Source organism: Pelophylax lessonae, assembly GCF_965119305.1.
Source record: "Pelophylax lessonae genome assembly, chromosome: 8".
In the NCBI taxonomy this organism is placed as follows: Eukaryota; Metazoa; Chordata; class Amphibia; order Anura; family Ranidae; genus Pelophylax; species Pelophylax lessonae.
Genome location: NC_138775.1, coordinates 24,212,948 through 24,237,999, shown reverse-complemented (window position 1 = coordinate 24,237,999; position 25,052 = coordinate 24,212,948). Strand labels below are relative to the sequence as shown.

The window sequence follows — 25,052 nt, the reverse complement described above, 5'->3', positions numbered from 1 at the left end:
AGGTTGGAGGAGAAACCTGGAAACCTCTCCAGCTCTAGAACTGCAGCAACGACCCTCGGCAAGAGGAGCGGCTGGACAGCAGCATGAAGATCAGCTCATTTCTATGGAGAGGATGGAACATTTGAAAGCATAAAGCAGGGCAGAGGAAAGAACCTAAATGCCATCTTGTAGTCCCAAGGGACCACTACCTGAACCCAAGCATCCAAAAAGTCCTGTACCTAGATGGCCAACAAGCACCCCTACACACTGACTAATGGCTGACCCTCATGGCAAGTAATGCCCCGTACACACGCATCGATTATTGGCCGGGAATTTTCGGCCAACATCTGATCGGCCAATTTTCGGCTTGTTAGCATGATGCTTCCGACAACCGAAAAATCTGGTGTGCAGGCTATAAAATTTTTGTTGGCCGTCAACACAACGGCCGATTTTCCGTCAGTCAGTACAGATTTCGGCAGACAAAAATCTGATGAGCAAGACTGGGCATGCTCAGAGAAGAAAAAACACATGGAAAGTAAACCAGCACATGACATCGCTTCTGAAGTAGATTTTTGTTGGCCGAGAAAATTTGTGTGCAGTCTAGGCACATTCCAACCAACAAAACACCACTCTGGACAAAAGTCGGACGATCGGTCGGCCGATAATCGTTGCGTGTGTACGAGGCATAAGGCTGCTTCCAGGCTTGTCGAGGTTTGAGGTCTTCTAAAAGTGTGAGCTGGGCTTGGACCTGAATGCCAATGCATCGGAGAGTGATGCTGCTTGCATGGAAGCTGTGCAGACCAACATTTGGGCCAAGGGATCCTTCACATATGAACTGAAAGAAGGCTCATCCTGGAAATTTGGAGGAGAGTACAGGTTAGCCCATCCATGAAGTAATGTAAGGCGAGGAGGGACACCTAAAACAAAAATGGATCCAGGATCTTTGGCCATGCCCTTTGACCAGACAGCCGAGGTCTGACTGACAGACATGACAGACATACATGGTGGCAACAGATTTCATAGCATGATTATCCATATTTAATCATGGCCTTAAGGAGTAACTGCTTATCCACAGGGCCCTTGAACACCAGGACATCTTCAACGGGAATGGTAAGGCAGGTAAACCGCTCCATAACAGAACTGCTGGGAAGACAAAGATTTTCTCTGGATGAGACCATACAAGTCAAACTCCAAAAGCCACTGTACAGGGAAAGGTTCTGGTTGGCAGAGACAATAAAAAAATTCAGTTATGGTGGCTGAGAATTCCACTCTGAAAAAAAGACGCATGGCGAGGAGTGGGGGAGCATCAAAAGGAGTTAGGTAGGCTTCTGAGGAGGGCACTGATCAGGACTTTGAGAATCAGGACCATTGAGGGAGGTGCTGCAGACCCCCACCAACCCTTAAGGGACTAGGCTCCCTAGAAAGGGTCATTGCTCCGAGTTACTGCAGTGTCTTTTGTTCCCCAGACGCCAATAAGGACAAGGTCCCTCCAGCTCTTCACCTTTCTGGTGTGAATACCCAAAAAGAGGGGTCTTTAGGGACCGGGTCGCACCTAAAAGAGCCATGGCCCTGACCTTTATAGCACCCTGCAGCTAACTACATACTTGAAGTAACATAGGCCATCCCTACATCTTCCCAACGGGGTTTGGGTATAGTCCCCCCCCCCCCCCAGGCACAGCCAAGAAATAAAATAATCCAGAAAGCTACTAAAAAGAAGCTGCAATAGCTATGTGCAGCTACAGACTTTATAGGAGAATAATTTTAGAAATGGTTACAAAATAAAACAAAAGAAAAGAAAAGTAGGTTCTCTCAGGAGAAGATATCCATACATCTGAAGACACTAACAAAAACAAGGAGGCTTGCCGGATTGGAAGGGCTATGCTAGGGCTGACCTTACAGTTTTGTTTGCCAGTGTCCAATCACCTGAAGGTAGATGAATAACGCAGTCATCCAAGTCTTCCATTTCTGTGTCCTGTACCATACGATTAAGAGAGCTGGGGTCTCTATGCTGCACAAGCTGCAGTAACATTGCTGCCATGCCAATTCAGTGAAGCAGGTGACATTTAACCATATAGAGACCAGCTCCTGCCATATCACTGGCAGAGGCTATGTTGTGGTATCCTGTACAGAGAAGCATCTAGTCTGAGTGCTGGGGATTAGGGGTGCAAACATTTCCCAAAAAGCAGGGTTCACAAGTCCAACAAACTTCTAAAGCGGGAACCTGAGACATTGCAAAGTGCACTACGACCCCAACAATCCAATCCCACCAAAATCCCCAAAATCTAGTTGTGGGTTGCTTGATTTTGCACAGCTCCACCTAAATAAGCCTGTATGATGATGCTGCCTCTTGGGCCTTAATTAGCACTTTTTTGGACATTAGGCAACATTACAGTTATGCAAATGTAATTAAAACCGGCAAAGCACACAAACTGCTTTGTATTCACTTTTGTCTGACTGGCTGTTGGGGCAATTGCACTTTTCCTCCTGCCTCAATAAATAAGCAGGAGGGAATTGGGCCTTTTCAAGCCTTGACGAACCCTTCTCAATAGAGTAAGGAACCCCTGTCAGGCTGCTCAGAGAGGTTCTCATATCTATGTTGGGGTGAGTTTGGCAAAGAACATTTCTTTCAACAATGGGTTGTCATCAAAAGGCCCTTCCAGCCAATGCAAAATGATAGACCAACAACCCCCTAGAGTTGCTGCTGCAGTTGGACTGGATTTGGGGAATGTAGAATACTCCAAATGTTGCAGATCTGGAATATTTGGCATTCCCCAGGATGTCATTGGAGAAGGACGATGTCACTCCCCACACCACAGAAACCAAAAGAAAGGGATATTTTTTTTTCTCTCTCTTTTTCTACCTTTGAGTTACAGCAAGAGGAAAAGGGTAGAGGGGACAAACAAACCACGGACCTTGCATTACATGCAAGGTCTACTATACACTAAAGGCCTCAAAAGATACAAAAACATGGGAGCAATTCAATCCATTGAATCTCCATTAGAAAATAAAATTGGATTTTTGTACTTACCATAAAATCCATTTCTCAGTTCATCGACTGGCAGAGCGCTCCATAAATCATAACTACTGGGTTATTTTGCCTCCTCCAATAGGACTAGGCAGAACAAAGAACACCTGGCTACACCCATGGGCCATCCTCAGCTTGGTATAAAACCCCTCTCTGCTCTAGGTAATCCTTTTAGTAGCAAGCAGTATTAAAAGTATCAGAATTCCATAGAGGGGTGGGTGCTGTATCCGTCGTCGATGAACTCAGAGAAATGGATTTTACAGTAAGTACAAAAATCCCATTCTCTTTCGTTCAACGGACACCGCGCTCCATAAATCATAACTACTGGGATGTCCCAAAGCAGTGCCAAAAGGAAAAATGAGGGGTGGGGAAAATAACCCAAGGCTAAACATAAGAGCCCTTAACCAGGACACAGGAGCCTTAACTGGGTCACATGAGACCCATCTGAAAAATAAAAAAAAAGTTTAAAGAAAAAACACCCCTCAAAAAGGGAACAGACTCTCTTAAACAGCAGCCAGCCAAAAGAAGCATCCACAGCTGCCAAAGAATCTACCTTATAGAATTTTGTGAAGGTATGCACCAACGACCAAGTGGCCACCTTGCAAACTTGCGATATTGATGCCTGATGACGGAAGACCCAAAAAGCACTCAGCGTCCAAGTAGAATGCGCCATGACATGGAAAGGTGGAACCTGACATTTAATGGAATAGGCCTAAATCACCGTCTGTCTGATCCATCTGGATATGGTAGCTAAAAAAGAAGCGGCCAGCCCTTTTCTTGGTCCATCCGTAACCACAAAAAGAGAGTCTGACCTCCGAAAAGGACTCAGTAGCTGCCAGATACACCCGAATCGCACGAACCACATCCAAGGTATGCAAAGCAAATTTCTTGGGATGAGCCGGTTTGGGACACAAGGAAGGCAACACCATGTCCTCATTCAAATGGAAGTCAGACAAATTTGGGCAGGAATGATGGAGAGGGACCAAGAACCACTTTATCCCTATGGACCACTAAATAGGGACTGCGTCAGGATAATGCCACCAATTCGGATACCCTGCAGGCCGAGGTAATAGACACCAAGAATGTCAACTTCTGAGATAACGTAGGCAAGGGAATCTCCCGAATATTCTCAAATGGAGGTTTCTGGAGAACCGAAAGTACTAAATTTAAATCTCATGGCGACAAAAGAAACCGTACAGGTGAAACCACATGTCGAACCCCCTGAATGAAGGTACGAACTAAAGAGTGCGTGGCTAGGGGTCACTGAAAGAAGAAGATTACCAGGGCAGACAGCTGGCCCTTGATGGTACTCAAGGCCAACTTCTGATCAACGCCCTGTTGAAGAAAGGTTAAGATAAAAGCCACAGAAAAGGATCGAGGATTGAGGGCCAATCGACTCACACCAAGAAATGTACGCTTTCCACTTACAATGGTATATCTTGCTGGAAGACAACTTCCTCGCCTTCACCATAGTAGGGATTACTGATCCAGAGAAACCTCTATCCCTCAGTACCTGGCTTTCAATAGCGAAGCCATTAAAACCAGCGACTGAAAACCAGGATGGTAGATCAGCCCTTGGGACAACTAGTCTTCTCCGAGAGGAAGCCCCCAAGGGCGGTTTATGGCCACCAGACTGATTGGAAGATCCTCGCCCTATATTCCTCTCAGGAATTGCAGAAGCCTGAGCAGAGGAGGATACTGGCCTTGCCGTGGCCCTTGGATGCCTGTGGCATCTGCCAGAGGAACCCGTGATCTCACCACGAACCCCGGTATCCTCCTGTGCCGAACCTGCTAAAGAAGCTGCATGTAGGACCGAGCAAACAGAACTGTCTTGAAGGCGGATACCACCAGACTCAGAACCTGCATGCAAAATGGGAGAGAGAACTATCTGTGTGACAGAAACCAGTGACTCACGGCCCATGGTTCCTGAAGTTTTTCTTGAGGAAGGACCACCCTGGTCGGAATTAGAATCACACCTAGGTAAATCAATTCCCTGGACAGGGATAGGAGGGAACTTAGGCAATTCTGATATCACCCGAACCTTTGCAGGAATTAAATCTGCACAAGGAGAGACTCTGGACCCAAAAAAACACCTGAAAAAGGCCAAGCTTTACCCCCCTTTCTGGGTACTTGAAATCCTTCATGAGCATCAATACCCTTGATGCTCATGAAGGAGATTCACGAGGCCGGAAACCAGCGAAGATGTCTCCCCCACCCTAATAATGGGTGAGGGCAGACCTTCATGCTGAAGGGCTCTTGGCTGCGGGTTCGGAGAAGCTAGCTCTAGGCTTACCAGACCAAGGATGCTTGGAACCTCCCGGGGAAGATTTGAAAGATCCATACGAAAACATTTTCTATGTGCTGAGAAGGAGGGCCCCCATATGAGACGAGGCTCCTTCCCTAGACCCCCGTGATACCCTGAATTATGTCATTCAGGGTAGACCCAAACAGGTGATCGCCTTGAAAGAGCAAATGAGAGCTTTCTTGGAGGCATAGACTGTGGACCAATTCTTAAGCCACAACACGTGCCTAATCACCACCGCTGAAAACAAAGTTTGGACAGCAGAGGAGCTGTATCCAAAGCTGCATCACAAAAAAACTGCAGCCCATGGACCAACTGGTCCACTAATTCAATATAAGCAGCGGGGACCTGCTCAGCTTCGGCATCCCCATGAGGCTTTGGTCCAGCCTCTACCGGACTAAGGGAAAATGGCCCCCGCGACATCATCGGGCTACACAAACATTGCCACCAGCTGGAGACCAGCCAGACTAAGGGAAAATGGCCCCTTGAACATCATTGGGCTACACAAACATGGGCGTCAATCGGAGACCAGGCTAAGGGAAAATAGCCCCATGACATTATCGGGCTATACAAACATTGCCCCCTACCAGAGACCAGCCAAACTAAGGGAAAATGGCTGCCATCAGCTACAGCATGCTGCCAGGATAATCCCTGTGCCCTCTGCACGGGGACCCTCTTCTGAAGGTAGGACACACGTTAGGGGAGACTCCGCTGCGCAATCTGCACTGGTCTCTGCACTGGGACCCCCCTGCACTCTACCCACACTGCAAACAGTGGGGCACGCACCTAAGGGTCTCCTACACTGGGACCCCCCCAGAATACCAGGGCAGGACATACTATTCCAGGACCCTTACAGAGTGGGGATAGCAGGGGGGAGACCCCAGGGGTCTCCGCTGCATCCTCTGCCCTGGGACCCACACCAGAATCCAGGTCCAGACAGCGGGAAAAGAGTGGGGGAAGCCCAGCTCACTAAGGGATTTTTAAGGATGGGAGGAGGGAACCTGCAGGTCCGACTGTTCCTGAAAGTTACCCGCATCTACCCTACAAAAAAAAAAAAAAATGCCAAAAAGGGCAGAGGGGGGGGGGGGGGGTGTTGGGGGGGGGACGACTGTACTTATCCTTCCATGGTGCGGGTAACGCTCCAGACAGAATTCTCACCATCGAAGTAGGGGAGCTGTCGGCCAAGGTACCGCTGCTACTCAGACCCAAGACCGGTCGTATGCTACCCTCCGAGACGTTTAACTCTCAGGCCAGCCTCTGTTCTCGAGGCTATGTCGCAGCCGATCTAGCGCGCAGCTGCGGTCTGCATGTGCTCGCTGGCTGGGGGGACCTCTGGATCTAGATAATCCAGCCCGTCGCCCAGTCCGGCAGTTGATTGTAGTTCTCCCGAGAACAAAAACAAAAAAAGATGTAAGGAAGGAGAAAATAATTGCTAGGACCAGAGATCCCATCCGGGAGCCTAGGTCCTTACCCCTGACTAGACAGATTAAAACTGATTACCGAGAGCGGAGAAGGGGGTTATATACCAAGGTGAAGATTGCCCATGGGCGTAGCCAGGTGTTTTCTGTTCTGCCTAGTCCTACTCCTGGAGGAGGCAATACAACCCAGTAGTTATGATTTATGGAGCGCTGTGTCCCCCTGATGAACGAAAGAGAAATACTCATTTTCTCTTGAATGACACCAATGTGTCCCCCTTTACCAAGAAATCAGTTCTGTGGATGTATATCGAAAAAAACAAAGCACAAAGAACAATTCTAAAGCAATAGAGTTTTGCCCCATGGAATATGAAATGGCTGTGCAACATGCAGTTCTGTCCCTTCCTAGCACAAGTTCAGCGATGCATCGGGCAGGAATAAAAACTGGGGAACCCTGCTTTTCAACTGGCCTCCCCCATCAATCTGATCAACCAGTTTCCCAAAGCCACAAAACCCCAAGTGCGTCTACAACTACCAGTCAGTCAGTCAAGCAGGGCGCCATCTAGGGGCTCAGGCCAGACAAACCACGGACTTACTATAAGTGCCTGTCACACTAGAGGGGCATTTGGGGCTGTGAGACTTTAGGTCTGGCGGGATCGTTGGCGCAGCTAAATAGAAAACAAAACAAAAAGATAGATCCATTCAGTAGCAGTGTCTACAAATGAAGTCCAGACCTGGACATACCCAATATCACAAAATAGTTTCACTATGCACATCACAGGGGTATGGGGTCATTTAAAAAAGGGGAGTAAAGAAACATCAAGAGTAACTTTCACTGGCTTAACTGCAACAGTCTAAAACAATGGGGGCACTAAACAAAGGTAATCATCAAATAGTGTGGAGGGATAATTGTCTCTAGGCAAAGAAGCAACCAGTTATTAGGCAACTGTCATAAAAAGATTACTACAGAGGACGGAAGTTGTAGAAATAAAAATGTTATTTTTTTTGGAAACTACAGAGGCCGATGCACTTCTGGGAGCGCCTCCATCAGGGCTACAGGCAATACTAGAGAGGATACAATATTCTAAAGTTCATTTCGGTGAAGGAAAACAAAAAGCTATACAAAAAAAAAAAAAAAAAAAGAAAAAAAAAAAAAAGAACGTGTGGTCTTTACTTGCAGGCCTGATGAAGGCTCGCTAACCTCTGAAATGCGTTGGGTATTTTCCAGACATTTTAATGCTACAACTTGCTACATCTCCATTTGTGGCACTCAAAAGACAAAAGGTTTTCGATGTAAAATGCACATTATTGGATTTTGATAGAGTGGAGGATTAGACTCGCTTTTCTGCTTTTTACTGCTATCTCAGGCACCATCAGAATGATTTCCTGCCCAGCTGGTAAAGCCTTTGTCACCTGGACAGGAAGTAAAGTAAAATCAGCAACAGGGAAAGACCCAATCAGAAAACCCATTTGATTGGGGTTCTAGCCTTTCCTACACAACTAAAAAAAAAAAAAAAAAAAAAAAAAGTTCTGTGCCCCTACTTCCTAGCTTGTAAAAAGTTTACAGAAGAGAAAGTAAGGGCCCTTTTACACGGGCGTTCCGCATGTCCGTATATCATCCTATTTTTTTGCGGATGATTTGCGGACATAATGTAAGTCAATGGCATTGCGGATGTCAGCGGAATACCATCCGCTGACATCCGATTTTCTTCCTTTCAGCTCTGTTCCTCGCCATATATTCAGGAATTGCAGAAGCCTGAGCAGAGGAGGATACTGGCCTTGCCGTGGCCCTTGGATGCCTGTGGCATCTGCCAGAGGAACCCGTGATCTCACCACAAACCCCGGTATCCTCCTGTGCCGAACCTGCTAAAGAAGCTGCATGTAGGACCGAGCAAACAGAACTGTCTTGAAGGTGAATACCACCAGACTCAGAACCTGCATCCAAAATGGGGAGAGAGAACTATCTGTGTGACAGAAACCGGTGAATCACGGCCCATGGTTCCTGAAGTTTTTCCAGAGGAAGGACCACCCTGGTCGGAATTAGAATCAGACCTTGGTAAATCAATTCCCTGGACAGGGATAGGAGGGAACTTGGGTAATTCTGATATTACCCGAACCTTTGCAGGAATTAAATCTGCACAAGGAGACTCTGGACCTAAAAAAACACCTGAAAAAGGCCAAGCTTTACCCCCCTTTCTGGGTACTTGCATACAATACCCTTGATGCTCATGAAGGAGGTTCACGAGGCCGGAAACCAGCGAAGATGTCTCCCCCACCCTAATAATGGGTGAGGGCAGACCTTCATGCTGAAGGGCTCTTGGCTGCGGGTCCGGAGAAGCTAGCTCTAGGCTTACCAGACCAAGGATGCTTGGAACCTCCCGGGGAAGATTTGAAAGATCCCCAGTCAGTCAAGCAGTTTTTTGGAACGGAACAGAACCCTATTTTTTCCTCCGTTAAAAAAAAACCGAAAGGAAGCAAAATCGGATGTCAGCGGTGTCATCCACAATCCCCATAGACTTACATTATGTCCGTATATCATCCGCAAACGGATGGGATGATATGCGGACATACGGAGCGGATGACACAAGTGTCATCCGCTGCGTGAAAAAAAAAAAAAAAAAAAAAAAAAAGTGCCGGAGCGGATCGCAATGCAGTCCGCTCCGTGTGAAGGAAATCTCTCCAACAGAGCCTTAGATAGCAGTAAAAACCCAAAAGGGACCTTCCGCACTCAATCCAGAACTAAGAAAGAAAAAAAAAAAAAGTTTTGGCTGGATATAGACAGACGGATTCTTCAACTGCAACGGGGTCTGAGGTCACTATATGGGGGGGGGGGGGGGGGGGGGGGATTGTAGTTTTCTCAAATGTTATAAATAACCTTTTTGTAGATTATGATCTGCACTTTGTATGGCTTATTAAAGGACTGACTGAAGACGCTAAATGAAAAATCGTTTACAATTGTGTGACAAGCAGAAGGTGATCCTAAATGTATCTCAGTCTGGTGCATTGCTGGGTAAGGCTTCATGTCAGTGGTGACATAACTCCCCTCTCCCCGGAGTGGAGAATGATGGACTGGATGAAAATTGGAGGCAATCGGCAGGCAGGAAGATTTAATCCGCTTTAAAGTAGAACAGCGTTTTCACTAAAAATAATTGTGCATTTGTACTTGTACCATGCCGCCCATTACAAACTGCCAATATGGTGGGTCTTCTTCACTGAAGAATCCTGCCACCAAACAGAACAGCCCTGTGTTTGCTGCAAATACACAATCACCACTAGAGGGCACTGTTAGGACAGCTCTGCACTGAGCCATATGAATGGTCCTCTTCCCAGGAGCAGCTCAGAGCCTGGAGGCTGCAGGCAGTAAAGCTGGCTTTATGGGCAGTAAGAGTAACAAATATTGGTATTTTTTCCCCTGAAGATTGCTGGGAGAGGGTACACCTTTAGGGCTTACGCAGAAAATGGGCGTAGCCAAGGATATTTGCTCATTGGTGCACCCCCACTTTTCTTTAGGCTCCATTCATGCTTTTACGACTCGTCATGCAACTTTAGACATCAAAGTTGCATGACAAGTCATACCCCATGTTTTCCAATTAAAACCATATATAAATCGCTTTTAAATAAATCGTCAATTTGCGGGATTACACTATCGCCAGCCTCTTTCTTTCGGGCATACATTGTATGATTCAGACACGCAACTGTTAACCCTTGGAGGCCTGCAAAGGATGGAGCCAGAAGGATTTACGAAGTCTTACAATGACCACTCTTTCTATGGGGGTCATAGCTTTCTGGTAAGCACATAATCTTTTTGTGCACTGGGACCTTGGCTTTCATGGTGCTAAGAGGACTATCTTCTAATCTAGTGGAACTTTTTATTGGGACTGGACTTTTGCTGCACCAGTTCATCATACAGTATCTCTCAAAAGTGAGTACACCCCTCACATTTTTGTAAATATTTTTAGATCTGTTCATGTGACAACACTGAAGAAATGACACTTTGCTACAATGTAAAGTAGTGAGTGTACAGCTTGTATAACAGTGTAAATTTGCTGTCCCCTCAAAATAACTCAACACACAGCCATTAAAGTCTAAACCGCTGGCAACAAAAGTGAGTACACCCCTAAGTGATGAAAATGTCCAAATTGGGCCCAATTAACCATTTTCCCTCCCCAGTGTCATGTGACTCGTAAGTATTCCATGGTCTCAGGTGTGAATGGGGAGCAGGTGTGTTAAGGCAAGTTTTGTGTGGGAAGGCAAACCAGACTGCAGTGATTATCCCAGAGTGTGTATTGACTCTCAGGAGTCGGTTTCTAAGGTGAGCTACTAATCTGTCACTAGGAGCACCTGGAGTGAAGCATGCAGCACTTTTGATCACGTTTTTGGATGAAGATTTTTTGATTTTCTTTCAGTCACTATTTTCACTGAGGATTGGGACTATTAATATTATTGATTTTATAAATCGCGGCTCAGAAATTGATTTATCACTTTAGTATTACAGTTGATGGACTGATTTAGAGTTATTGTGATAACATTTTGTACACCAAACATATTTATTTATTTATCTCCAATGAAAGACTTGGCGCAGCAATATTATTTTCTTTAAGTTTTCACAGGTGTTTTTGTGTTTGGCACTGATTGTTTGCAGCCTTGTGCACAAGAACTTTGATTCTTTTTTTCTGTTTGGGCTTGCGCTGATTATTTTTGATTTACATATGGCCACACAATATTGACACTTAGGGCCAAATTATGGACATTTTCACTTAGGGGTGTACTAACTTTTGTTGCCAGCTGTTAAGCCATTAATGGCCGTGTTCTGAGTTATTTTGAGGGGAAGGCAAATGTACACTGTTATACAAGCTGTACACTCACTACTTTACATTGTAGCAAAGTGTCATTTCTTCAGTGTTGTCACATGAAAAGGTATAATAAACTACAGTAAAACCTTGGTTTAAGAGCGCTTTGCAAGACAAGCAAAATTTTCAAATAAATTTTGACTTGGTTTACAAGCGATGTCTTGATATACAAGTAGCCTCAAGTCACAGCTGAGTATAAAAGAGAAGAGAGGCGCCTTAAGTGTAGAAATATGGTTAAATTTAATGAAGGTACAACATTTAGCAACTCACATGGTTGATGATTGGAACAGGCACATCTAAGTATGCAGGCATCCAGGCTAAAGCTGTCCACATAGACCATCCTCCGCACCGCCATCTACGTCATCCCTTCCATGCTGCCCCTCGCTTTCAGATACCTTTACTGCAGGGTGGTCTTCCCGGTCAGGATTACAGACTGGCAGCTGGTGGTGCAGAAGATAGTCCATGTGGACAGCTTTACCCCAGATGCCTGCATACAGTACTTAGATGTGCCTGTTTTATTCATTAACCATGTGAGACGCTAAATGTTGTACCTTCATTAAATGGAACCATATTGCTACACTTAGAGGCGCCTCTCTTCTCTTTGATACTCTGTAGCTCCTACTGGATTTTGCTTCTAATCCCCTTGTGGAAGGGGCTATTTGTGGATGGACATTTTATGGTTATATAACCTATCGCAATGCTATAATCTTTTTATATGGACTATAAACTGAAGGACTTATGAATAAATGGTTGTGGAACGAATCGTCTGAGTTTCCATTATTTCTTATGGGGAAATTTGCTTTGATATAAGAGTGCTTTGGATTACAAGCATGCTTCCGGAACGAATTATGCTCGCAATCCAAGGTTTTACTGTATCTACAAAAATGTAAGGGGTGTACTCACTTCTGTGAGATACTGTAAGCACTATGGTAATGCCTGGGTTCAAAACTGAAGGCCTGAGCGGGTCTGGCCTATGATCCTTGTGTGCATTTCCATGATTTATTTTTGATTTGCACTACAGTCTGCCTGGAACTTTAGACCATTTAGTGAGCAGAAGCCACTGTTTTTTTTTGTAGGATCTAAGAACTGTTTAACAAGCCATGTAATCAGATGAGATTTCCTGAAGACAGCACAGTACTGTCATGGTCCAGCAGCTATATTACCTTCTTGCGTTATACAGATTGAACCGCTTCCCATCCCGACTCTCAGAGCATCGGCTCCAGCATCGATCAGGTTTTTCGCCTGGGCTGCCGTCACAACTGCAAAGAGAAAACCGCTTATAAAGACTTGTATATCGTGCATTGCTCTACAGAGAACAAACCAAACCTCATTCCCTGTCCCAGGAAGCTTACCATCTAATGCGCCTTCCCCCTGATACACTTTGCACATTAAAGATGACCCAATGAGGAATATGCGGCCTGTCATTGCTGGTCTACTTAAAATACCAATTACCCGGCTGTCAATCTGATCCAATGGACTCAATACATTGCCACCAGACACTGTTCCAGATTAGCACCTCAGAAAGAAGTCAGGGGATCAACATGTCAACCAGGTAACTTATACCTGCTCCTGGCAGAAAAAAAGAGCTTTAAACTAAATCTATAAGATTGTAAGTTCCCGGGAGCAGGGCCCTCCTAACCCTCTTGTATTGAATTGTATTGTTGCTTTACGGTCTCAAACTGTTGGCACTATATAAAATCCTGTATAATAATAATAATAATAATAAAACCCCGAATGGAAGACAACTAAAGCAATGTGTTCCAAACACTCCATTTGTTTCATTAGGAGGTACAGGTGAGAAAAATGGGATTTTTGACTTACCGTAAAATCCATTTCTTTGATGGTGATTGACGGACACAGCGCCTGACCTTCTTAACCATTGGGTTATACTGCTCCCTACAGGAGTAGAACACTAGGCAGAAAAAAGTCTGGCTATGCCTATAGGCAGTCCCAGGGGGTATACTCCCTCTCTCTGCTATAGGCACTCCGTTTTGTTACAAGCAGTGTCAGAAGAATTACAATTTCACAGTGGGGTGGGTGCGGTGTCCATCAATGAACATCAAAGAAATGGATTTTACGGTAAGTGAAAAATCCCATTTTCTCTTTCATTCATTGACGGACACAGCTCCTGATCTTCTCAACCATTGGGACATCCCAAAGCAGTGTTAAACATATGGGGTGGGAACAGCAAAAAAGTCCCAAGGCTAAACAGTAGCCAACCAGGCAACAGGAGCTCAACCAAAACAACTGGAGCCCACCTGAAAAAAACTATGCACTGTCAAAGAGGACCAGATCCTCTAAACAGCAGCCTGCAAAACCATGTGATCAAAAAAAGCATCTGCAGATGCCAACACATCCACTTTATAGAACTTTGTGAAAGTGTGAACAGACGACCAGGTGGCCGCCTTGAAAACCTGCATCACTGATGGCTCCTGATGACGGAAGGCCCAGGAGGCACTGAGCGTCCGAGTAGAGTGTGCCTTGACAGGGAAAGGAGGAACCTGACCCATGATTGAATAGGCCTGAATCACAGTGTCTGATCCATCTGGAAATGGTCACAGAGGAAGTGGACAACTCTTTCCGAGGCCCATCCGTGAGCACAAATAGGGAGTCTGACTTCCTAAAAGACCCCGTAGCTGCCAAGCACACCAATTGCCCGGACCACATCCAAAGCATTTTCCTTCAGGTGTTTAGACCTGGGACGCAGAAAAGGCAACATAATGTCTTCATTCAAATTGAAATCAGAGACAACCTTTGGGAGGAACGACGGACAGGGGAGAAGAGCCACCCAATCTCTGTGAATCACACCAAGTAAGGTGAATGACAGGATAACGCCACCAGTTCCGACACCCTGCGCGTAGTGGTGATAGCCACCAAAAAAAAACACCTTCTGAGACAGCGCAAGCAAGGGAATCTCCCGAAGATTCTCAAAGGGAGGCTTCTGGAGGACCGAAAGCACGAAATTGAGGTCCCAAGGGGGCAACAGAGACCGCACTGGAGGAACCAAATGTCGAACACCGTGAAGAAAAATATGCACCAAGGAGTGTGTGGCCAATTGGAAGAAGACCACCAAAGCCTACACCTGGCCCTTGATGGTACTCTAGGCCAATTTCTGTTCAACCCCCCGTTGAAGTCAAGATCCGAGCCACGAGAAGGAGTGAGGATGAACCCCAAGAGACCCTCCCCACGCGATTTACGTCTTCCACGTACGATGGTAGATCTTCCTAGAAGTAGATTTCCTAGCTTTAAACCGCATTGGAATCACCGATTCAGACAAACCCCTATCCTTCAGCAACTGGCTTTCAACAGCCAAGCCATCAAAACCAGCTACTGTAAAGCAGGATGGAAGAATGGCCTTTGGGACAGCAGATCCTCCCTAAGAGGACACTTCCAAGAAACGTCGGCGACCAGCCGTACCATGGGCCACTAAGATGACCGGAATCCCTGTGCCTCGATCCTGTGTAGAAGTCTTGGCAGAAGATTGAGAGGAGGAAAGACGTAAATCAGACGATACTGACCCCATGGGGCCACCAGCGTGTCTGTGGCATCCACCAGAGGATCCCATGACCATGCCACAAACCTCTGCCGAGATGCCAACCGATCCACCTCGGGGGTGCCCCACAGGAGACACAGCCAATGAAACACCTCCAGATGAAGAGAATGCTGGCTACCTCCAGAGCTGCCAGGACACTTCTTGTGCCCCCTTGGTGACCGACATAAGCCACAGCTGTGGCATTGTTTTCTTGAATGCGCACTGGACATCCTTGGAGACAATCTGGCCAATGATCCAGGCACATTCTGATTGCTCGGAGCTCAAGGACATTGATCGGTAGTCTGGACTCTTCCAGGGTCCAGACCCCCTGAGCAGAATTTCTGTTGAGAATGCCTCCACACCCAGACAGGCTGGCATACACGGTGACTACTGTCCAATACAAGGGGAGGAAGGATTTGCCCTGCCGGAGCGCTGGAAGACCAAGCCACCAGATTAGGGACCTTTTTGTACCCCGGCTCAGCTGGATTTAGTTGCCCAGAGACTGCAATTGTACCATTTGATCAGAATCTCCCTTTGCAGGGACCTCGCATAGAACTGTGCAAACGGGGACCGCCTCGAAGGTTTACACCATCAAGCCTAGCACCAACAAGCAAGACTGGAGGGATGACCATCTGCTGGATAGCAGGAGGCGTATTACAATCGAAGAAATAAAATTTATGCTCCTGCGCTTAAGGGGTTGTTCTGCAACTTGGTCTTTTAGAACCGCGACTCAGCTGGTTTAGTCACCATTCAGGCTGTGCGGCCACTCCCAACAGGTCAGGGAAACCCAGATAACACTCTAAAATAAAAACAGGGGGCGCACCAGCCTAGCGCATTACCTTTGTAACAATTTATTTAACCCTCCTCTTGTGTTAGGGTCAAAACTGACCCGTTTTCAGGTTTTGAATGTCTATAAGTATCACATAAATTTGTTTATTGCATCAAGATTTTTTTACTTTGTCAGGAACCTCTATTTAAACAATGTAATAGAAAAATAATCCTTTTCACTAAATTATAAAATACTGTGGTGAAAATGAAGACGTTCATGGTGTTAGGGTCAATTCTGACCCAGTTATGATATAGGATTTTAGGACACTAATAAGTGCCAAAACTGAAATCATAAACACTCTCTCTGCTTAGTAACAGTGACAGCCAATCCCCTCTCAACCCTGTGAGCTGTAGTTAGGGAGGGGCCTATCTCTTTTCCTGCTTGTCTGCTTCTCTAAATAAAGTGAAGAAACAGGACAAATTCATTTTAGAGTTGCTGACTTTATTTTACCATTTTTTACATTTGAAAATGAGAGGTATGCTATCAAAAGAAAGGTCTAGGGGTCACACCAAAAATATTAAAACCAATCTTTTCAAGGATAAAGAAGCCTAACAAGGTAACCAAGAGGTAAGAAACAAATTTGATGATAAATAATTATTCGGAGGGTATTTTATGGCTGATTTAAAACACGGGTCAAAACTGACCCTAACATCATGGATAGTAACGGAATTCTAACATAAGAGGAGGGTTAAATAAAAACATATGCATCATACTCCCAAAGGAGATGAAATGACAGGCAAAAAAAAAAAAAAAATTGTAAATCCACCGCAAGTCTCCACTGAGCATAATCCACTGATGCAATTGCAAACAGTGGGATGTGTACCTCCAAATGTAGCTTACATGTTTCAAGGGTGTCCCCCCTTCCTCAGAGCTCTGAGGAAGTAAAAGGTCTCAAAAAGGAGCCTGTAAGCGGACCGGGGACAGTCGCACGTTGGAAGGAAAGAACCTTTCCGGAGGGTAAGAACGAAACTCAATTCTGTAGCCAGACTGATGACCTTGTGGGCCCACTTGTCTTGTACCAGGGAAGTCCACGGGTCCGGGAACTAGCGAAGACGTCCCCTTACCCCATATATGGGTGAGGGTGCACCTTCATGCTGATGGGGCCTTGTCCGCGGGTCTGTTGAAGCCCACTCTTCACTTGCCAGACCAAGTTCACTTGGATCCTCCAGGAGGCCCTGAAGGGCTTCGATCCCTTGTCAGGCGACCCTAAGGGACAAAAAAAAAAAAAAAAAAACCCTTATGAGCCAAGAAGAAGGGCCCATGTCTGATGAGGGTCCTTGCCCTTAGTAGCCTGTGGAAGAAAGGTACTCTTTCCCCCCCTGTGAGACCGTTCATGCCATCCAGGGTAGCAACAAACAGGCGATCACCTTGAAAGGAAAGATCACACAAGGCCTTTTTAGAAGTCTGGTCCGCAGATCAGCATTTGAGCCAAAAGACACCCTGAAGGACAACTGCCGAAACAGAGCCGAGCCACTAGGGGAGCCGCATCCAAAGAGACATCACGGATAAACTGCAGCCCCTGGACCCGCTGGTCCGACAGCTCAGCAAAGGGCAGGTGGGAGTTACTCCCCCCTCCAGGTCAAAAGCTTAGCCCATTTGGTCAGAGTTTGCGACACCAGGGCAATAGGGAATATTGGCCTCAGTGCCGAACCAGCCAGGGTGTACATATTGCGGGCCACAGCCTCCGCCTTCCTGTCAGCCAGGTCCTTAAAGGCCAGGGACTCTTCAACCGGAATCATGGTTGCCTTGTTTAATCTGGAAACCGGAGGGTCCACCACGGGTGGAACAGTCCGCTTCTTAAGAAGGGACTCCTCATTGGGCTTTCGCCTAGCAAATTGCTTAGGGACCCCAAGGGGACACTTTGGTCGTCCCCCACTCTTTAGTGACAATTCTGTCAAAATAGGAGGAGAAAGGGAACACCTTTGCCACTCTGGATGGCTTGTGAGTGCCAAAGGGAACCTGCGCCTCCGTCGCAGCTGCAGCCTCCATCTTTACGGTCTCATGCACAGATACAATCAGTGCGTCCACCAGCGCTTTTTCCAGTGCGGTTGCAGATGTGGAGGAATCATCCTCACTATGAGGATTCCGGGTGCGTGGTCGCAGACCCATGTACGTGGCGGCCGAATCAGATTCAGGATCTGATGAGACAGAGGAGGCAGGGGATGCATTTTGCCAGCCCTTCACCCAAAAGACACCTCCATCTGGGACACCAAGGACTCCAGGACCGCCGTCAGTGCATCGGTGGAAGGTGGGGACCTAGAAGACCACACAGCCACAGAGAGGAGGATCATATGTGCTCCATAGACTCCATAAGGCGCACCCCCCCCCCCCCCCCCATCGCCAGCATAGCACCCTGCCCCCACCCCAGGAGGTGGACCGGACCACCCACACAACCCCAGCATGAGTGAAGGGGGAGGGGGGATAGGATGGGGGAAAGGTCAGGGGGGTATCGGATGGGAAGTACGGGAACCTTGGGGTCCCATGTAAGGGGCCCACATCCACCCCAAAACCATCCAGGGGGAGAAGGGGGCCAGCTACTCACCATACCAGGAACCAGGCAGGCACCGCTCCAGACAGAACCCCTCACTGTCAAAATGAGGAGGGGGGGGGTCTGTCGGCCAGGAGGAATGCTGCGACTAGGGCTGAGACCCGGTCGCATGCGACCTTTCAAGGTGTTTAACTCACAAGCCAGGCCCAGTCCGGTGGGGCTATGTCGCGGCCGACCTAGCATGAAGCTGAGGTCTGCAGGAGCTGTGTCCGTCAATGAAAATCAGAGAAATGGATTTTACGGGAAGTCAAAAATCCCATTTTTCTCTCTCACCTGCACTCTAATGAAACTAATGGAGTGTTTGGAACACATTGCTTTAGTGAAAGCAAGGTGAAAGAAATAGGTTTTGGGGGTTTTAAGTAATATCCAATCCTTAAATGATTTTTAACCTTGCACTGTGAAAGCCATTTTTTGCACAGGTTTAAGAAATTCATTTTAGGCCCAAACATTTTCTGAAAAAGCAGATATTCTGTAGAATAAAAATGGTGGTCGTTCCAAATTTTCTATGTCACACAATATTTGCACAACGGTTTATCAAGTGCAAAAGTTCCATAAAAAACATAAGTTCAGAACGTATTACTCAAACTTTAGATAAAAAAAAAAAAAAAATGGAGGTTGCAACAAGTAAATAGATACCAAACATTAACCACTTAAGCCCCAGCCCTATTTCGGACACTTTTTGTTTACAAGTAAAAATCAGTATTTTTTGCTAGAAAACTACTTAGAACCCCCAAACATTATATATATATTTTTAGCAAAGACTCTGGAGAATAAAATGTCGGTCATTGCAATATTTTTTGTCACACGGTATTTGCGCAGCGGTCTTTAACCGGTTGCCGACCGCCGCAAGTACATATACTGCGGCGGTCAGCCCCAGCCAGGCAAAGTGACGTATCGGTACGTCACTAGCCTGGGAGCCAATAGTGGGCAAGCGCATGCCGCCGGAGGCGCGCTCCCGCCTCGGCTCGTTCACAGACACCTCCGTGCGTGTGACCGGCGGACTCACGATCGTCCGCTGTGAAGGGAGAAAGGCAGGCGGCTAATGTAAACACAGCCGCCTGTCATTCTTCCCTGTGTAAAAGCACTGATCTAACTGTCCTGCTATGTAGGACCGTTGATCCGTGCTGTTACACACACAGCCACATCCCTGCACAGTTAGAAGCACGCCCCTAGGGACACACTTAGTCACTGCATCTAATAAAGTTAACCCCTTCCCTGCCAGTGTAATTTTTACAGTAACAGTGCATATGTATAGCACTGATTACTGTAGTAATGTCACTGGTACCCCCAAAAGTGTCAAAAATGTCAGTCAAGGGTCCGATCTGTCCGCCGCAGTCGCACCAAAAAAAAAAAAAAAAAAAAAAAAAAAAAAAATCGCAGATCGCCGCCATTAATCGTTAAAAAAAAAAAAAACAACAAAAATGACAAAAATCTTTCCCTTAGTTAGTAAATGAAATAACTTTTGCGCAAACCAATCAAAATACGCTTTTTGTGATTTTTTTTTACCAAACATAGGTAGCAGAAAACAAATTGGCCAAAATTTGTTTTTGGGGGAATTTCATATAAAAAAAAAAGTGAAAAATGTTATTTTTGAAAAAATTGTCGCTCTTTTTTTTGATTATAGCGCGTGATCAAAAAAAAAAAAAAAAAAAAAAAAAATCGCACAGGTGATCAAATACCACCAAAAGAAAGCTCTGTTTGTGGGGAAAAAAAGGACGTCAAATTTGTTAAGGTACAGCATCGCACAACCGCGCAATTGTCCCTTAAAGTCACGCAGTGCCGAATCCCAAAATACCCCGTGGTCAGGAAGGGGGTAAAATCTTTGCGGTAAGTGGTTAAAGCTTATGAAGACGTGCACCAAAAATCACACACTTCAGTGCTACAAAATATGTAGCAGAATACAAATTGGCCTAAAATTATTTTTTTCAAAATTGTTGCTGAAATAAAACAGGTTTTGTGGGAAAAAATATATATTTTATTTGGGTACACCGTCGCAGGACCATGCAATTGTCCATTAAAAGTAACGCAGTGCCGAATCGCAAAAAATGGCCTGGTCATTAAGGGGGTAAGACAAGCTCTTTAATGAGAAACCCCGGGACTTTCTGTGACTCCTGGGGGGGGGGGGGGGTCACAGAAAGCGATCCAATGGATCTACAACTTTCTTTAGAAAGCCGACTTATGCAGTGTTTGCAAACCCCCCGCCCCATTGCCTTAAGACTTATGGGGATGACAGTAAAGGGTTAAACATGCTAAAAAAATTAAATTACAAAAAAATAAAAATGGAGATGACAGTTAAAAGTGTTCATCTCAGCACAATCATTAAATCCTATGGGTTATTCAGTCTTCTAATGTAGTCCTAGCGTATGTACCAATTTAATGAACTGTAAGACATGAAAGTGATGAAAGGGCAAAGCCTCATTTAGAAATAGGTGCATGATATTTATTTATTTATTTTAATACAGATACCCTTTTATAATCAGCTCACAAGAGGAAACTGCTGAAATTTGGGGGGGGTTAAGACACAGTCACTGGCAATCACTGAAAATTCTCACCTCTGATTGGTCGCTATATATAGTGGTCCCCTTTGCTCGGCTTCGTACAGCGCTGTGTTTACTTTCCCCCACGTGTGACTTAAAATGGAAATCCTTATAGTGTCAGGCGATAAAGATAGTTCTTAGTCACCCCCATCCCCCTCCATTGCCAGGTTGTACACTTGTCTCCGATCGTCAAAGCAACTCCGTTTCACATTCTCTGGGTCACATTGCTGGACGTGTCAGCCGCTTATTTATAGGCGATGGGACGCTCCCTCGCCGCTCGGAAAGGCCAGAGTGGAAGCCTGCCTTAGTGTAGATGACACTGGACTGAAACGCCAGAATTTTAGGACCTCCAAAATTAGACCCCCAGGCACACCTGCCGTCCACAATAACCGCTGAGCTACAGCAGCTGGAAGAGGCTGAGTGGAGACAGAATAGGCCGTTTAATCTTCACTTTAACCACTTGACTCCCAGAAGATTTACCCCCTTAGTGACTAGGCCATTCTTTGCGATACAGCACTGCGGTATTTAACTGACGCGGACGCTGTACCCAAACCAAATGTACGTCTTTTTCCCTACACAAATAGCTTTTTTTTTTGGTGGCATTTGGTCACCTCCATTTTTGTTCCTAAAGTATAAAAAAAAAAAAAAAAAAAAACCCCACAGAACGACAATTTTGAAAAAAAAACCACAACAACCACCTTTATTTTCTGCTATATACATATCCAGTAAAAATAAAAATATCAAATTTCTTTATAAATTTAGGCCAACATGTATTCTGCTACATACTTTTGGTAAAAAAAAAAAAAAAAAAAAAAATCCTAATTAAGCGTGGATTGGTTGGTTTGCTCAAAAATTTAAAGCGTCTACAAACTATGGGATATTTTTATTCATTTTTCTTTTTTACTAGTAATGGCAGTGATCAGCGACTTCTAGTAGGACTGCAATATTGCAGAGGACAGTTGGGACACTGACACTTTTTGGGGACCAGTGACACTAATACAGTGATCAGTGCTAAAAAAAATATGCACTGTCACTGTACTGACACTGGCTGGGAAGGGGTTAACAATCAAAGGGTTAAAGTGACTGCAAAGTCAGGAAGGTTTTTTATCTTAAGGCATTATTTCTATGCCTTAAGATAAAACGCCTTCTGTGTGCAGCAGCCTTTCTAATATTTACCTGAGCCCCTTCTAGATCCAGCAATGTTGCAGGAATGTCTTGCCTGCCAGGGACTCTCTCTCCTGATTGGCTGAGACAGCAGTGCAGCACCTTTGTCTCCTGCTGCTGTCAAAGTCAGTCAGCCAATGATAAAAAGGGGGTAGGGCCATGCCGTGGCCTTGTGTCTGAATGGACACACAGAGCTGTGACTCGGCTCAGGTGCCCCCATAGCAAGAGGCTTGATGTGGGGGCACCCAACAGGAGGGAGAGGCCAGGAGCACCAAAGAAGGACCCAAGAAGAGGAGGACCTGGGCTGCTCTGTGCAAAACCAACTGCACAGAGGAGGTAAGTAACATTTTTGTTGCTTTTTTTTTTTTTGTTAAAAGCAACGAGATTTCACAATCACCAACTGTGTAACTGTGTGCCTAGCCAGTGTTTTCTTATTGTGGGGGAGGTGCTATTACTAGGGGAAGGCATTGAGCCATGTCCCTGCTTTGCAGCAACACGATCAATGCCTTTCCTACTGACAGAACGGCAATCTGCCTTGTTTACATTGTTCTGGCTCTCTGCCTAGTGATCGGCGGGCCCGGCAGACATCGAGTCCATGGTACCCACAGATCAGCTCTTGCCGTGTCCAATCACAGCGGGAGCGAGCCGCCGGCGGAGCGCATGCGCACCCCAGACCCAGGAGTTTTGGATCATGTACTAGGTACGTGATCTGGCGCAGAGCGGCTGCCCTGCCGCAGTACATGTACGTGGGCGGTCCGCAAGGGGTTAGAATAATGAAAATTTCCACCTAAAATGATGTGGATTTCAGCTAGGTTTGCCCAATACATCATCTTTCTTGTGATTAAAGAATTTAAGGAAACCGGACCTGGATCTGTGATTTGGGAAGATTTTAGCAACTGCACGAACACAGACGATCTATGTGCAGAACAGGAGGAGGAAAAATATTTACCATTTCCAGCGACCACCTGTACATCTGTGTATTTCTCCTTAATGTATTTGATCATATTTATCTGGAAGATGGAATTTCCTTGTGACGAGTCCTATAGAAGGGGAGAGAAATACGGTCATCTATAATGCAATACAAATGACTACATGTATGTGTTTAAAGCGTTATTAGAAGCAAACATTTAAAGTGGTTCTAAAGGAAGAAGGTTCTTTTATCTTAATGCATTAAAGTAAAAAGCCTTGTGTGTGCAGCAGCCTCCCTAATACTTACCTGAGCCCCCTCTCGATCCAGCAATGCCCACAAGTGCCTCAGCCATCCAGGACTCTCCCTCCTGATTGGCTGAGACACAGCAGTGGCGCCATTGGCTCCAGCTGCTGTCAAACTCCATTAGCGCCATGTCTAAGTGGACACACAGCAGCGGCTCGGCTGTGGGGGGCACTTAACGGGAGGGAGGGGCCAGGAGCACCAAAGAGGGACCCGAGAAGAGGATCTGGGCTGCTCTGTGCAAAACCAACTGCCCAGAGCAGGAAAGTATAACATGTTCTATATATCTATCTATCTATCTATCTATCTATCTATCTACATACACATCTCCCTCTCTCTATAATATATATATATATATAAATAACATAACGAGACTTTAGTATCACTTTAACCACTTCTGGACCGGAAGGATTTGCCCCCCTTAATGACCAGGCCATATTTTGCCATTCGGCACTGCGTTACTTTAACGGACAATTGCGCAGTCGTGCGACGCTGTACCCAAATAAAATTGATGTCCTTTTTTCCCCACAAATAGAGATTTCTTTTGGTGGTATTTGATCACCTGTGCAATTTTTTTTTTTGCGCTATAAACAAAAAAGTGACAATTTTGAAAAAAAAAAAAAAAAAAAATTATAATATATATATTTTTTTTTTTTTTCACATTCTGCTACATGACATCTCAAAAAAAAAAAAAAAAATTATAAAATTGAAATTTAACATTTTAGGCCAATTTGTTTTCTACTACATATTTTTGGTAAAAAAAAAAAAAATTGCAATAAACGTATTTTGATTGGTTTGCGCAAAAGTTATCGCATCTACTAACTACGGGAAAGATTTATCTCATTTTTTTTTTCTTAGTAATTGCGGCGATCTGCGATTTTTAGCGGGACTGTGACATTGCGGCAGACAGATCGGACCCTTGACTGACATTTTTTGACACTTTTGGGGTTACCAGTGACATTACTACAGTATTTAGTGCTATAAATATGCACTGTTACTGTAAAAATGACAAATGACACTGGCAGGGAAGGGGTTAAAGTAAGTGATCAGGGGGTTAAATGTGTACCTAGGGGCGTGGCTTGTGAAATGATCATAGAGACCTGTGATCCTATATAGAAGGATCACAGGCACTCTATGATCATTCCACGGAGAGGAACAGTCAGCTGTGTTTACAACAGCCGACCGTCCTCTCTCAGCGGGGAGCGATCACGGGAGTCAGGCAGTAATCGGAAGCCGCCTGCCCCCGTGCATCGGAGTCCTCGCTGCCGAGTGGGGGCGGGATCGTCACTCCCTAGCTTCCCACGCGCGACCTACGCACCCCTACATCGGTTTGCACAGGAGAGCCACCCTGCCGCAGTAAAAAGGCGGCGGGGGGGGGGGGGGGTCGGGAAGTGGTTAAAAAAGATTCCAGGTTAGGTGACCCGTATTACCTGCCAAAAGATTAGTAAAGTTCAGGTAGTTTTGTGATTTACAAACACGGCGCAGCCCAACACCGCCATTATTTCTTAGTTTAGCCGTGTAGCCTCCAGCCAGCCAATCAAACTGCTTGAACCCCTATCCCAGTGATGGTGAACCTTGGCACCCCAGATGTTTTGGAACTACAATTCCCATGATGCTCAACTACACAGCATCATGGGAAATGTAGTCCCAAAACATCTGGG

At 45.7% G+C, this 25,052-nt stretch overlaps 1 protein-coding gene across 2 annotated transcripts in view; it reads right to left on the bottom strand.

The window, feature by feature from the left end:
* Nucleotides 1-25,052, bottom strand: part of IMPDH2 (inosine monophosphate dehydrogenase 2) — a 57,812-nt gene that overhangs the window by 10,072 nt on the left and 22,688 nt on the right. The window contains exons 8-10 of one of the 2 annotated variants that reach the window (XM_082265370.1): nucleotides 23,131-23,221; nucleotides 12,735-12,830; nucleotides 7,318-7,389 (exon numbers count right to left, since the gene is read on the bottom strand). In XM_082265370.1, coding sequence (XP_082121496.1) covers nucleotides 7,318-7,389; nucleotides 12,735-12,830; nucleotides 23,131-23,221 — 259 coding nt within the window. The remainder of the gene's footprint in view (nucleotides 1-7,317; nucleotides 7,390-12,734; nucleotides 12,831-23,130; nucleotides 23,222-25,052) is intronic. The other variant, XM_082265371.1, reaches the window with a different exon arrangement.